This window comes from Podarcis cretensis, assembly GCF_951804945.1.
Source record: "Podarcis cretensis genome assembly, chromosome: 7".
Lineage (NCBI taxonomy): Eukaryota > Metazoa > Chordata > Lepidosauria > Squamata > Lacertidae > Podarcis > Podarcis cretensis.
This window is the reverse complement of record NC_137176.1, coordinates 52174157-52189919: the sequence shown is the minus strand read 5'-3', so window position 1 is coordinate 52189919 and position 15763 is coordinate 52174157. Positions and strand designations below refer to the sequence as shown.

General features: G+C 41.4%; 1 protein-coding gene across 5 annotated transcripts in view; it reads right to left on the bottom strand.

Annotated features, from left to right (window-relative positions):
- Nucleotides 1-15763, bottom strand: part of SPIDR (scaffold protein involved in DNA repair) — a 161409-nt gene that overhangs the window by 18565 nt on the left and 127081 nt on the right. For 4 of the 5 annotated variants that reach the window (XR_013840415.1, XM_079982659.1, XM_079982658.1 and 1 more), the window contains exons 11-12: nt 5553-5711; nt 1449-1536 (exon numbers count right to left, since the gene is read on the bottom strand). Coding sequence is in view for 4 of the 5 variants with exons in the window: in XM_079982659.1 (XP_079838785.1) it covers nt 1449-1536; nt 5553-5711 (247 nt within the window). In the remaining variant the exon portion in view is untranslated. The remainder of the gene's footprint in view (nt 1-1448; nt 1537-5552; nt 5712-15763) is intronic. The other variant, XM_079982660.1, reaches the window with a different exon arrangement.

The following is a 15763-nucleotide window of genomic DNA, read 5'->3' as shown; positions in this document are numbered from 1 at the left end:
ATGATTGAGAATGGCACATTTGATATAGGGAAATTTTTTCTTAAGGCATGGTTAATCGTAGCTTGTCTTCCAAATGTCAGAAGGCTGACCCTTTTGGCATAATCTGGAACAATATATCATTTATACATTCCTGAGTGGCTACACCCATGAATCTATGTCACAAGAAAACATAGCTAAGCACAATCAACAATCAAAAAATTTTTTTTTGTCATGGTAGTCACAGATGAAACGGATTCCATTATTTTCATGCCTTTCGATGATTTCTATGACATTTGAGAATTTTAGCACGTGGGTGAATTTGACAATAAACAGATGAAGTCGCGTCACTGAGAAACATGAATGCTGCCAAATTAAATCTTAAGCAGCGAGAGAATAATAGGGAACATGAAGCAACGTGACTCTCCCCTTGTTATGATGAGAACAAATCTTTTTTGCTTCAGGAGAATATCCACTATTTATACAGATTATAGATCAATGTGTTTATCTCTCGTTTAGAGCTATTGAAGTAATATATTATTCATTTTGGGAGTCATTGCCTGAGAGTTACTAAAAACATAAATAAATTAGGATTAATGAAAACAGCTGTTTAGCTATTAATCCCCGTCCCTGACTTGCTCACAAAATGTCAGCCCGGGACTGGATTTCTTCCCATTTCTCGTTGATACGTTGGGTTCTGATGACTCACAGATCCTTCCAGGAAGAAACAATAAATTAACATAAAGATTTAAATTTAGAAGGAGAAGAATGTGTACCGTACGGACACATTTGTGTTGCTAAAAATGATGGACATGAACAAATATATATAGAAACTGGCAGCGATTAAAAATAGCTCCTAGGATTGCTTATGACATCCCTGGCTCAAAGAAGAGCTAACCAAGTGTTGGAGAACACTATCTACAATATGGGAAGACCCAAATTCTAAATCTTGTTTCAGCTTTAGCTCTCTACCTTTTTCTGTAACACAGGCTAAACACTAGTACTGGCCTACGTGTCAAACACTTGAAATGTGCTACACAAATGCTAGGCATTATGATAATGTAAACACAGCTGTAGCAGAGGGAGAGGAGGGAAGATCTACTCTAATGGCTCCATTTGGCTCTCACTAGCCCTAAACCATTTCAGTGCCATTCGGTTCTTTGTAACTGATGCTTGAGTTTGTTGTTTTCCTCTTCTATCCTCATTCTTTTTTCCTTCTTTGTCATGTCTTTAGATTATAAGCATGAGGGCAGGGACTGTCTGAGTTTTTGCTGATATGGAAACTACTTTGGAAGCCTTTTTGGATGAAAAGGGGGGTGGGGAGGAGTGATACTAGAAATAAATAAATAAATAAATAAATAAATAAATAAATAATAGATAAATGGGTAATTAAAAGTTACTGCCTTTTGAAAGCACTATTTGAAACGAAGAACAAATGAAAAGGAAAGGAGGAGTTTGAAACAGCAGCTTACCATTTCACTCTCTTGACTTTGACCATGAACTTTTACAGGCAATAATGGTGGCCATAAACTGTCTATTAGGCTAAAAAGTCCCGGCACTCTTTGAAGAAAAGAAGAAAACAAAGAACAAAACAAAACAAAACAGACAACACACAAACATGGTGAAATTTAGCTTTACAATGCTGTATTACGATGCTTTAAAATGCTATATTCAGATAATTTCAATAATTTGAAACACCACAAAAACAAATTCCTGCCATATTGAACATTGCATTCTAGATTTTAATTTCCCTAATGGAATTCCATTTTGCTGTTCCAAGGGGGAGGGGGGAATTGACTGCTGCTTTTAAAAAAGTTGAATAAGCTAATTTAATTCTATGGAAGTGCTATCTACATATTTCTAATATTATTATTGGATATTATTTATTAGGCAAAGAAATAATAGCTACTACCTAGGGTTAAGAAATTGTCTCCATTTGTAGACACTAACTATTAACAATATAGAAGAGGAACATATCTATGAACAAACTGTGTTGGAATTGTCCAAGTTTCAGAATGCGCTTGTATATGATACAATAACTTGTTACACAGTAATATGATCTGAGCCCATAGTACACAAAGCATTCTCTCATCATACTCTTTTTTTTTTTTAAGGAAGTAAAACCCCAAACCAATTGTCATGCACTTTCATAAAATTAAAATTATATGTATGCTGGAAAATACAATCTTACAGGTCTGATGAGTTGTGCTAGGTGATCTTTTTGCTAATATCAGAAGCTGAATCTTGCTAGAGATATCTTGGGCATTGGGACGTGGTAGACTAAAAAGGAATGGGAGAAGAAAACCAAGGGAATAGTTGACAGAAAAGCTGGCACAAAGTGTGTGAAGTAAACAGAAGAATAAGGAGAAGAATAAGAACCAAATACATAGCTAATCAGATTCATTTTTTGCAATGTCTATAAAGAAGAACAATGCCAGTCAGGCAACTTATGTGATTCTTTCCCATGCCAGCACCACCAACTACTGAGCGGGGCAATGATAACATGGGAAGGATAATAGAATTCATCCAATCTACCAATGCTGGCTGTAGGGAAGCCGAATGTCTAGGACAACAGGCCTTGGCAAAGAGGTAGAGCATGTTAAATGTAAAAAGTGTTTGAAGTAGATATACAGTAGAAAACAACAGTGTGCCAATGCAGAGATTAAAGGTCAGGATCATTGCATTAGCAAAGCAAAAGGAAGCATAATTCAGAATCCCCCTGCTGAAATAACAGAAGTGGTAAAAAAAGGCAGGATGGAAGGCTAGCAAACTGATGAGAAAACTTAACAAGAGATTACTAGCCTTTTTAAAAAAGAAGTTTATCAGTAGATACAAAGATGAAAGCAGTAGTTCTTAAGAGTCACCAACTTTGGGAAGAGAAAAAAAGGGAAAGGTGGTGGTATGACTGTGAAAAAGTAGAGATAAAGGTTTTTCCCAAATTGACTGAGAAATGGGAAGGGGAAGAGCTCCACATTTACAGTGTACAGCTAGAGACTCAAGAGGAAATGTCAAGAGATATGGGACTAATGAAAGATGAAGATAAGTATGTCGCAAAAGAGACAGAGGAGAGATGGAAAGGCCACCAAAACAGAATAATTCCATGGAAACACAATGATGGCAAGTAGTGATATCTTCCTGGCAATACAAGAGTTAATTGGGAAGTTCCAGGGCTCAACTCCACTCAAGTGGAGTTGGAGCCCTAATGTTGTTACAACTCCCCTGTGATCCATGAATGAAGGACGGCTTATAAATTTAGTTAATAAATAAAATAAATAATGTGATCAGTGGAATTGGAAGGGGCATACCTCTGGCGAGCTAGTATTTAATCTCTGTGGATTACTGCTGATTCAAAGTATGTATCATCAGGAAAACACAATACTATTGTGCTCATATTGCTTATGGGCTTACAACTCTTGGGCACTACACAACAAATGAAACAGTCTGGGATAAGGATGACAAATCAAGGGAAAGATGGGTTTTAATTGTTTTTAAGACGTAAGGCTTTAATGACAGAGCCTCTATTCAGTGGAAGATTTTACCTAAATTGCTAGGAATCACTGAGGACTGGTTCCAGTTCTTTTCCTACACAGAATGACAGAAACCTGACAAATTCTGACAAATATAGAATTCAGCACATTGCTCTCTTTTCCTAGTTTTATCACCATCTCTCATTAGTCACCCTCTGTTAGGCAGCTACAAAGTATTCAGGTTAAGGTAGCAGAGCTCAGGGAAGGCTGGTAGTCATGTGAGTAACAGCAATAGCATGCAAGGATCGCAGGAAACAAAGATACTGCCCTACATGCTGATAATGCATCAGCTTTAGTAACAACTGCATGCAGTTCTAGTTCCCCCTCTCAAAAACTCAGAAGGGCAATAAAAAAAAGGTCAGGGATAACAAATGTCTTCATTACGAGGAAAAGCTGAAGCAATAGAAGAAGAGTTTGGATTTGATATCCTGCCTTTCACTCCCTTTAAGGAGTCTCAAAGCGGCTAACAATCTCCTTTCCCTTCCTCCCCCACAACAAACACTCTGTGAGGTGAGTGGGGCTGAGAGACTTCAAAGAAGTGTGACTAGCCCAAGGTCACCCAGCAGCTGCATGTGGAGGAGCGGAGACACGAACCTGGTTCCCCAGATTACGAGACTACCGCTCTTAACCACTACACCACACTGGCTAGTCACCCTTTAGGTTACACTGTCAAGTCCATGAGAACAGAACGCCCTGGAGAAATGCTAGCATGAACTGGGGCAGAGCAGCAATATATTTATAATGTATGTTTAATGGTAAAGCACCATGGATAAGAGTGCTTTAGAAGAGTAGTCTTCCAGCCTTTCAGGCCCAGGACCTTTATGCATTCCTAAACTGCAACATGGGACCCACTTCAACTTGTTGTTACAATACAGTATATGCCCATTATGAACCTTCTCTCTTTAATGTGGAGAGTGGGAAAGGCTCATTTTTTAAATATTTGTACAAAACACAGCATTTCGTAAAGTGCAGCTTGCGATGGTGGAGTGAAAAAGCAATAGCCACTCATGCAGGGTACCTACCTTCCCCTTTTCTCTCTCCTCTTAAAGAGAAACCCAAACAAAACTGTGGTCATGGCACTGTGCTCTTAACTCGCCTGCTTAAACATCATGCTTTAGAACAGGGGGTTAAGATAACCTGCAGCCCTCCAGCCCTATGGACTACAACTCCCATCATCTAGTGGAGAGAATAACTAAAAGGTTTCAAAGGATCAATCATTTATACCCAAGCATCAAATCTTACTTGAAAACAGGATAATTGGTTCGTTACATTGACATTTTTAATTTTCTAAATGTAAACTATTTTCTAATTTTTTAATAATAAGAGCGAGATTGCTTGAATGCAACTCTCCCCCTCCCTTTTTTTACAGGTTCCAAATTGTGTGACTACTGAACAATCTAGAGGACCCTGGCCAACCTTTCTGCCAAGAGTCACAATGGGGTGGCACACTGCCATGCACCATAGTACCATATGCAGCATTCCCCCAATGCCTTGCTGTGGCTTTGTGTCTGGCAAGCAGCACAGTGCAGGTATGTGAAGCCTGAGTTTCTGTATTAGTCAGATTCTTGCTCTCTCTGCCTCAAATCCTGTCAGTGCCACTTATAGCATTCATAATGCAGGTTTGTCACCCATTGTTTATATCAGGGATGGCAGGGACCTGTGGCCTTCCGAATATTGTTCCAACTCCTACCAGCTTAGCTAGAATGGCTGAGGGTCAGGAATGATGAGAGTTGTAGTCCAGAAACACCATAAAAGCATAATCTTAAAGCACAGACAACAATGAATCTTGTGACACTTCAAAGACCATGGGAGTTATTACGCCTTAATAAAATTGTTAGTGTTTAAGGTGCTGGTGTTTTTGCTGTATTACACAAGGACAGAATTGAAGAGTTGGAAGGGATCCTGAGGGTCATATAGTCCAATCCCCTGCATGGCAGGACTCTTTTGCCCAACGTAGGGCTCAAACCCACAAACCCGGGATAAAGAGTCTGGGCTATTAGACTAACACAGATACTGTTCTGGAAGATAAACTTATGATGTTATTCTTACCTCCCTCTAGTAAGTCTCTGCAAAATTTTAATTCCTGATAAACAACAGTATTTTCCTTCCCATTTTTGGATACATTCTTCTATCTGTTCTGAAGAAAACAGGGCATGAAATTGTACCTCACTGAATATTCCATAGGCATCCTGAACGAGGAGGCACAACCTGCAAAAAGGTGTATAAAATTTAGTCTGTTAGTGGCATGCCCAAAGGAGCTCTCCAACATCTTAGAATTAAACATTTGTTCACAGGACAGAAGCCTTGAGTTTTCGTAAAGGCTTATTAAATTCTGATGAAATCTTAATGCATCACAACTGGTAGCAAAACTGATTTACTGTAGCTACACAAGTTAAAAAGATCCAAATGATGGGACGTCCTCTGCCTGAGACCTTGGAGAGCAGCTGCCAATCAAGGAAGAGAATATGTAGCCTCTGACTCTACAGAAGGCAGTTTCATTATCTTTATATGTACCCATGAAGAAATTTCACATGGTGCTTTAAAGTATAAGGATGTAACAAAAAATTAATCTCCTCCACCCCACAAGGCAATGATTCCTAGTACTTTTTACTATCAGAGGCAGTAAGTATACCAATTGCTAAGAATTGCAAGTGCTGCTCTCAGATCCTGCTTTCAGTCCTTCTACAGGCAGCTGTGAGAACTGGAAATTGGACTAGATGGACCACTGACCTGATCCAGCAGGCTCTTTTTTTAGTTCTTACGACTTTAGTGACTTCCTGGAGTAATGGGCTGAGTTGAGTTCCAATGCTCTTCCCTCCTATACAAATATCAGCCTGGTTCACACATGGCTTAGTGCTATTTGTAAATCCTGCTCAGCAGATTTGAAACCATGTTGCTGGTTTATGAATCCTGGTTTATGTTAGCTATATGACTAAACCCAGCACTTTTTTAAAACAATGGTTTACTTGACCCCACATCAGACGTTCACCAAACTAAAAAGCCACGAGAGGCAAGAACAGCAGGGTGGGGGTGGGGATGGGGATGTCGGAGAAACAAGCCATTTGTTTGATAGTCTGTAGGACCCCTTGTGGTTGACATGTGATTTCTTAAGCCAGCGCCAGGCCCAGGATGTTTAGCCGCTTGAGGCAAAACAAAAAATGCCACCCTGCCCTTGTCCATCACCTCCTTCTGTCGCCATTACATCCTCCTCCGCTGCTGCTTGAGGCAACTGAGGTCCAGCGCCGAGGGCCTTCTGGCAGTTCCCTCGCTGCGAGAAGCCACGTTACAGGGAACCAGACAGAGGGCCTTCTCGGTAGTGGCACCTGCCCTCTGGAACGCCCTCCCACTAGATGTCAAAAAGAAAAACAACTACCAGACTTTTAGCAGACATCTGAAGGCAGCCCTGTTTAGGGAAGCTTTTAATGTTTAATAGGTTATTATATTTTAGTGTTCTGTTGGAAGCCAGATGGGCGGGGTATAAACAACAACAACAACAACAACAACAACAACAACAACTGAAGGAGGCCCAAGGAAGCCCTGGCATGCTGAAGGCAGTAGAGGAGGGAAAAGGAGGCTGGAGAGGAGCAGGCAGCAGTGGAAGCAGCAGAGGAGCCAGTGGTGGGTGAAAAGTGGTGGCAGCACGCAGTGCACTTCTGCCCCCCCCCATCTGCCAACCCTCCCAGCTGTCCCCAGTCTGCCACCTGAGGCAACTGCCTCACCAAGCCTCATGAGCAGGCTGGCTCTGTCTTAAACAAACCATGACTTAGAGTTTTGTGTGAATCCATGTCTCGTAAAGTCTGCCTTCACAATGTGTTCTGCAGGAGTCCAGTGTATCACCTGTTCCATTTAAAATCTACTTGAAACCCTTGGGGAAAGTCATCTGTGGTTTGAGGTGATGTGTCATCAATACAAAATGACACCCAGTTCTATTTCTCCATGCCAACAGGAGAGACAGAGGAAACTCAGTTAATGTGCTAGATTAGGGTGAATAAACTGAGGTTCTGGTAAGACACAGCCTGCTCCAATGGGAATCCCCCACCCCAGGGCCATCTACCAGCAACTGTTCTGTGGGAAGGATTACAAGAGAGGAGAAGAGACATATTTAAACATATTCAAAGCTAGAATTTCTTGTCCTTCCCTCCCTGGCCTTCCAGTAAGTGCCCTACAGGAAGCATCCTTATGAATTATTACACTACTATTCTTATTGTGAGCTTCCGTGGAAGGACATGCATAATGAAATGCAATATACAAATAAGTTTAATGAATAAGCTGCTACAGTCAGAAAGGTAGAACTAAGCTAGGCAGCCATCCAATGTGACTCCAATAGTTTCACTTTGACTTTGTGCCAAGAAAGTGCCAACTCGGGATGTTGTTACTTTGTTGAAAACACGCTCTAAAACTAGCAATCAACCACCACATTGCTAACCCAGCAAACAAATGCATCCCCATCTAACTGATATGAATACTGTTTGCTGTTATCATGGAACTATTGTTGATTTTCAAACTGCATGTTTGTTACGGAAACTTGTTATGAACCTTTTCATGAAAAGCAGTATATAAATACTGAAAAAAGTCAGTAATCATTGATTGCCATTTTATCCCTCCTTTCTCCAAGTTTAGAGCTACATTCATGGTTCTCTCTTATTGTCTCCAAATACTGGTTACAACTGTACCTAGGTGCCTTGCAGGCACAACAGGACTTATCTTTTCTTCTTTTTGCAAAAAGGTGGGGCAGAAATTTTAAATAAATAAAAAAGTTAAGCGTGGTTAGAGTCAATTCATTAGCGGTAAGGAAATAACCTTCAGGGAAAGAGATGCCTACTTCTAGCTCAACATCAAAACAGGTGGAAACCATCCTGGGGTAAAAATGATTTTCCCTGCAGTTAACGCTGCAACAACATGTGCAGATGCCCCAAGACAAAAAGATATCATTAGGTGTGTGGTTAACTCTGGAGAATGCACAAAAGATGGGAGTGTGAGAACAGATGGATGAAAAATGCACATGTGATTCAGTGGGAAGAGCAAAGAAACAAAGGCAAGACGCGATAAGAAGGGAGGCAAAGATTAGGATTTTTATTTCCTCCCACTATGAGCTTCACCTACTTCTCCTTAAAATGTTAACAATGTGCTTGACGTGTATAGTGGAGGTTAGCATGATTTAGGGGTGTATGGGGTGATAGGGGACACATCGTGCTCCTTCCAGAGTGCTTTTTCCACCTTTGGTCCCTAGCCTGCACTCAGCTCTCACCTGTGGCTCTTAGAAGCTATCAGCAGCCACACCCTGGGAATGGCTTTGACTGGCCAGCTAAACCAGGTGAGGGTAGCCAATGGGTCTCAAACCCTCAGTGAGTTAGGGTCTTCTCCTGCATGAGAAGATAGGCTCTGGCAGAATGAGTGAACGAGACCAGCAGTGGGTTCAACGGTCAAGAAGGCAGTTTGGGCACATGCTGTAGAGGGAAATGAGGGGCAGATGGAGCTTGTCAACCTGGGAAGGTAGCTCCATCTGATAGGAAAAGGAAAACCCTTTTCCTAAACCTCCGCTGCCTTGTGGGATATCTTCAGGAGAAGAAAAGGCTACGGGTGAACCCTAAACAAATCTTGAGTGGAGTCCCTAATATGGTTGGACGGCGCCTTGTATGCCTCCTTCTGGCAAGTCCTGCAGCCAAGCTGGTGCCAGATATATTGCTCTGCTTTCCTTTGGGGCACAGCAGCAAGAGCAAGAGGGGAGTATTGCTGGCTCCATACACACTGCCCAGGCTTGTGCACTGGGCAGGCATGCCATCTATGCAGGGCCATGAGGGCCCATGTCCCCCCCATGCCCCCCCCCAATTTCACTGAAGGGGCCGGGCCCCCTCAATATTCACAGCTGGGCGGGCTCCATTGGGCCCTCCTGTGACTGCGCCAAGCTGCACTGGGCCCTCCTGCGGCTGCAACCAGGTCACATCAGGCCTTTGGGAGGATACAACGGCCCTCTCAGCCCTTCTCCCACCATTTGATGTCACACGCATGCACTGGGCACCTGCAGTGTTGGGCAGAACCTGGTGTGCCTGACGCCGGGGAGGTCCCTCGGGAGCTGCTAACACAGCAGTTTGACTTCACCCTAAGAGGCGCACACCATTGTCTCTCAAGACAGACAGACGACAACCAGCAAGATTTAACATTCCTCCACACCAAATATAAAAACATATTTTTAAAAGTCCTACACAAAAAAAACTGGCATGTCAGGTTTTTAAGGCTAAAGTAGGCCTTGTCCTTCATAACACCAAGTTTTCTCTACTGAGCAACTATTTATTTAAATTTTTGTATTGGGGGACATATATCTGCAATGGCACAGGCCAGACACAGATTTACCAATCTGTGAACTAGGCCACGGTGAATCTCATTTCAAAGCTTGGGAATATTCTGTTAATTTCCTAAAAGAGCTGGAGGCAGGGGAGAGGGAAGGCGAGGCCAATTATTTTGCATTTTTATGAGTGTGGTGGTAATGCTTAGATTTATTCACTTCCAAGTGGATATTTGGAAATGATTATGGTATTATGTCATCATGCCCCCTCCTAGTTAGTCATCCTTCTTGGAAAAGGTGGAAAAGGGATTTCTATTCAGTAATTATACATGTAAAACCCACAACATGGTTAGAGGCTTGTGTTTCCTTGTATACATTTTGCTCCCCCAAAGGAGTAAGACTGAATAGCGCTCCATAAGACAGACAGGTGCAGCTCAAAAGAAAGGCATTAGAACAAGAAGAATGTAGTGAGAACATGGGGTCTGCAATGGCTGTTGCAGAAAGGAGTAAAGAAGACACACAAAAAATAGTGGGAAAAATTATATGCTTTACAACAGGAGACTGACCCCTCAGGCTTCTGTTGATGTATTTATTTCTTCAAAGCTCAGATGAGGAGGGAGGAAAAAAGGAGACGCTATAAAAAAGTTTAAGTGTCCAGCCCACCCTCCTGATATATATGGCAACATTTGCTCATCCAAGATAGGGTGTTGCTGATTATGCGTGCTCCCTGACAGGAGACTCTTATCTCTTTGTGTATGCGCCCTCCTAGAAGCAACTAAAGCATGAGGAGGTGCACGCACACAAAATAAGATTTCTGTGCTGCTTTGTAAAAAAAAAAAAAAACAAAAAAAAAACAAAAAAAACCAGGCCCAAAACTGTGCCTACAGAGTTCCAATCCACCAACTTGCCTGGTCAAGTCTTGAGGTGGAGCTCCTTAACTTCTCCTGATGTGGCTTACAATCAACAGCAACCTTTGAAACTCCACCCAAACGGGATTTAATTTATCTGAATCTCTCAAACACAAACAAAATCCCTCCACCCACTGCAAATGTTATCTCCAGTGCAATCAGAATCAGAGACACATGTGTAGGAACAAAAGGACACAAAACACAACCTATTTTTGTCTGTAACCCTAGAGGGGCTCTTCTGTACATCTTACTTGTAGCAATTTAAAGTGTTCCATATCACTTTTAAAGTGCTCCGCATCACTTTTATCAGATGTATAATATTCTCACACCCCCACAGCAGATGCTGGCTATTGCATCCTCCTTGAAATACATCCCCAAAAAATAAAAGCTTGAATAACTAGAACCTGAATAGCACTAATCAGAATTACATCTAAGCAATGATATGTTTTTTGCAGAAAAAATTGAATTGGAAAATGTTTCTGTACAAATTAGCAATAATAAAATTTCTGTTTCCCTACAGGTATCTTCTTTAGCTTTTTGAGGGGTAGGGGGTATTTTGTAAACTAAGCTAAAAACTTTGAAACTGTCGCGCTTGCTAATATTTATTTGTTAGTGACATCCATTCATTCATACTAATGAACTTATGAAATGGAAAATTTTCCACATCATGACAGCTAACTTGAAAATCTATGCTAGAAATCTTTTCATATCTACAGAGAAGCACATATGACTATTTCCATGTTTAGCAGATTTATTATTATTATTATTATTATTATTATTATTAGTAGTAGTAGTAGTAGTATACCCGCAGGTCTCAGAGTGGTTCACAGCATAAAATCACAATATAAAAACACAAAACACATAATAAAATCAAAAACAAGAACAACCCAATAACCCCTCCTCCCCAACACATTTTAAAAGGGCGCTGAATGTCAATCAGTCAAAGGCCTGGTTAAAGAAGAACATTTTTGCCTGGTGCCTAAAGGTGTATAATGAAGGATGGTTCCATAAAAGCTATTGTGTCCAGAATTGATAAGATTAGTTCACTCAGGCATGGGCGTAGCCAGGATTTTTGTTGGGGGAAGGGGCCAGGCCATTTATTGGGGGAGGACAAAACCTTGGTTTGCTATGTATTTTCACGTATTTTCATTGATTTGGGGGGGGGGGCAGCTGCCACTCCCTGCCCCCCCTCCGCTACACCCATGCTCTCAAGGTGCAATCTTGTACACACCCAAGAGCCTGCCAGATTAAACTCAATGGGGTTTAGTTCTGAATAGACATGTTTAGGATTGCACTGTTACATTATTCTGCAATCTCTAGACAGTATTGCTCCCCAATTATTGCATTTTAATATTTTCCCTGGTACCTTTCAATGCTTTAAGTCCTTATTTGTGATCATTTTATTTTTCTTCAAACAGGATTATAGTACACCACCTTCATACAATCAGTAGAATAGTGCTATTGTCTTGGCCTTTGATGGTGGTGTCTTTATGTTAATATCCCCTTTTCTACACTTTTCTCTTTTAAGCTGCATTACTTGCCTGCACCTTTCCCATTCAACACTTCCTGGTGTTCACCTTTTGAAATTCCTATTTACTTCTTCTTCTTCTTCACAGAAGCACAATAACACAAAAACAATTTGTTTTGTAATTGATGCACTAACATATGATTGCGCATAACAAACCTCTGTAGTTTTCTTTTCTTTTGAATGGCAAGGTTGGAAACAATCGCTGTGAACCGTACCACTAGGCACAGTTGAGCATAAACCACATTTTGTTAAGAATGACAGGTTTACAAATGTCTTTTACAGCCAATAAAATAAACAGAACCTGGGTGACTGCCCACTTCTAATGTGCCATATGTGCCAACCTCTTATGCATTTGTAGTATGCATGGGGTCAGGGAATGTCAGCAGGAAAAACAGTTTGAAGTGTGCAACCACAGCTGAAATTCCAACTCTAGCAGATTGCACTAGAGCAGTGGTTTGCCCAATGTTTTTCCCTACATGCCACCTGTAAATTGCTACAGGTCTTGGTTGACCACTTATTGAGTTTTCTGCCCCACTGTAGTAATTGTAATCTGCTATGCCAGATATTGTGTGATTTTTAATTGTATGTTTACAGATAAGCCAGAACGAAGCTCATGGGCAACTGGTGGTCCATGGCACATGGTTTGGGAACCCCTGCACTAGAGCATTAACTATGTAGCATTAAAGGAAACATGCAGAAACATCCTTATATACTACATTACAGCCCTGTCCTAGCTATACTCATGATGACCTCAATGGGATTTATGCTTAGGGCCACAGTCTTCCCTCAAGATACTGTTAAAAATGTACAGATTTCCTGAAATGTAAATAGAAGGCCACCTGCATTAGTATGTCTTGTGGCATACAGACAGGTACAAAATGCCTCAGCACTCTTCAGTATTTGCTAAGGACATCTCCTCCCAGTGTGGTGTAATGGTTAAGAGCGGTAGTCTCGTAATCTGGGGAACCGGGTTCGCGTCTCTGCTCCTCCACATGCAGCTGCTGGGTGACCTTGGGCCAGTCACACTTCTTTTAAGTCTCTCAGCCCCACTCACATCACAGAGTGTTTGTTGTAGGGGAGGAAGGGAAAGGAGAATGTTAGCCGCTTTGAGACTCCTTAAAGGGAATGAAAGGCGGGATATCAAATCCAAACTCTCTCCCCCTTTTTCACCCTCTGAAACCTTCCTCTTCTGTGCTATACACAGCAAAAGGTTTCAGGGATGATCAATGGCTGCCAGCTCTGAACTTCAGCTCTCTAGAGAGGAAGAGTAGCCGACATATATTGTTGGATTTCCAACTCCCATTAGCCCCAGCCAGCATGGCTGATGGTCAGGGTTGATAGGAGTTGCAACTCAACAACATCTAGAGGGCACCACTTTGACTACCATAGGTTCATAGAATTGTAGAGCTGGAAGGGACCAAAATGGTCATCTAGCCCAACCCACTGCAATGCAGGAATCTCGACTAAATAACTTGAAGCCATTGGTTCGGGTCCTAGTCTCTGGAGCAGCAGAAAACATGCTTGCTCCATCCTGGCATGACTTGTTTCTGAGAAACCAATGCTGGGTCTTAGTAATCTCAGCATCCTTTTATAAATGCTCACAGACAGGCAGTTTAATTATCTGTTCTAGGACCTTTCATAGTATCAATATCAAGCTCACAGGTCAGTAGTTACCTGGATCTCCCCCCCCCCCCTTTTGAAGATAGGGAAACACCCATTACGGAGTATACCAGGAGGAAGAAAGTGTTTTAATTTCATGGTTCACAACCCTCGGCTCTCATGTCTCCAACATTTTTGTGGCTCAACTGCCTTCAACCACAGACTTAATTCATTTAAACCAATTTCTTTTCTTCCTCAGAGCAGAAGTAAGTTGCCAATATGAAACAATGGAGAAATCCATGTCCCATTTCTCCTTCCACCTCAAGAAGTGGTAGCAGCAAGGGGAATAGTTCCTGTCTGGAGAAGGATTGTCTGGTTTCAGAGTGATTGCCAATTAGGGCCTAAGTACACATTATGTTAATGATATGATTAACCATTATGTCATGGGTTTTTAAAACATTAAATACCAGGAACCAGGGCGGAAGATGCCATCAGTAGAACAGTAGCGTAGATCCAGTTGTGATCATGGTAATAATCCCACACATACTCTGCAATTAGAATTAAAGGGGGAACTCCCATTTTCAGCAATGGAATATTCTTTTCATAATGCTAATTGCTGCATAAGTAGGAGAGATTTTTATTGAGTGTGATTGAGAAGGGAAGACTTAAACCTCTCCACCTAGTGTGCTGTGGTGCCAATAACACCCCAACTTTCCTGGTAGTTTTTTAAAAACTATGGCACGATTGCCAATCGTATCTCCAACATTACAGGCATTGAGTTACTCCAAAATTGGGTTATCTCTATATCTTTGCCATTTTAATAGTTTAAATTGGGCTTGGGAGTGAACTGGCAACCAGTGCAAGCCTTTCAAGGCTGGCACGATATGCATCTAGCTAAAGACACACACCAGCAGCCTCAATGCTGCTCTCTGTATGTCTCTGCACAATAATTGCTGGTGAGCGCAAGTGGGGAAATTGATGAGAGTTTTCAAAATGTGTATGGTTGACCAATGTGAGAATAGGATGCAACACTAGATGGGTGCTAGATCTGATCCATCAGGGCTTCTCTTATATTCGTATGGTCACAATAAATCAGCATGACCAGAAGATCTTATGGTTGGAAGCATGCCCCTCAGGTTGATCTGAATAAGGCAAAAATTAGGGAGATACACGACAGAGAGTCAGGGAGAGGAAGGAAAGTTGGACGGTGGTACCACGCTCACTTTGTATGAAATACCATATAAAAAGCAGAAGCAGCATAAGAGAATTCTATTGCAAACCCAACCTCCATCAGATTATGGGGCTACCTTCCCTGAAGATCCAGGAATTGATGTTGAGACTGTGAGTTAAGAGAGAGCTTAAGGTAAAGCTAATCAAACTAAATAAAAGGACATATGTGGGATCTTACGTGCATTTAATTAAGCAGCATTAAATTCTCACCCCTAAAACATGGGTTAATTAATCTACTTACAAAACTTGTGAAGGCAAGTCTTTAAAAAAAATGTTTTTTAGTCTTTTTGATGCATCTATGCCTTGAGGAATAGAAGCACAAGCAAACTGGCATTATGAAATGTAGGCCTGTGAACTGGTTAGGTTGTTTAGAGAGTTAACTGTTGTTTCTTTTTAAAGTTACCTATCTGCTTCCCATCCCCTTGATATTTCCATCCCTAATCTTAATAAATCTTCTAAACTTAGAATCTGCATATTTCTTGACAACTCAGGGGAATCTTACCCCTGTATGCCAGATCACACGCAGCATGCTTTGACCAAAGGGAAAGAAAGGCTGAACTAGCTCAGCTGCAACTCAGTAATTAGGTGGCGGTTGCCCCCTCTTAGAATGAAATTAAAGCTGTAACTCTTACAATTCCTTCACTCAAGAGTTAAAGTAAATTTAGAGCTGGTTGTTGCCTACAGCAGCTGGGTATCACCACAGAAGATTGTA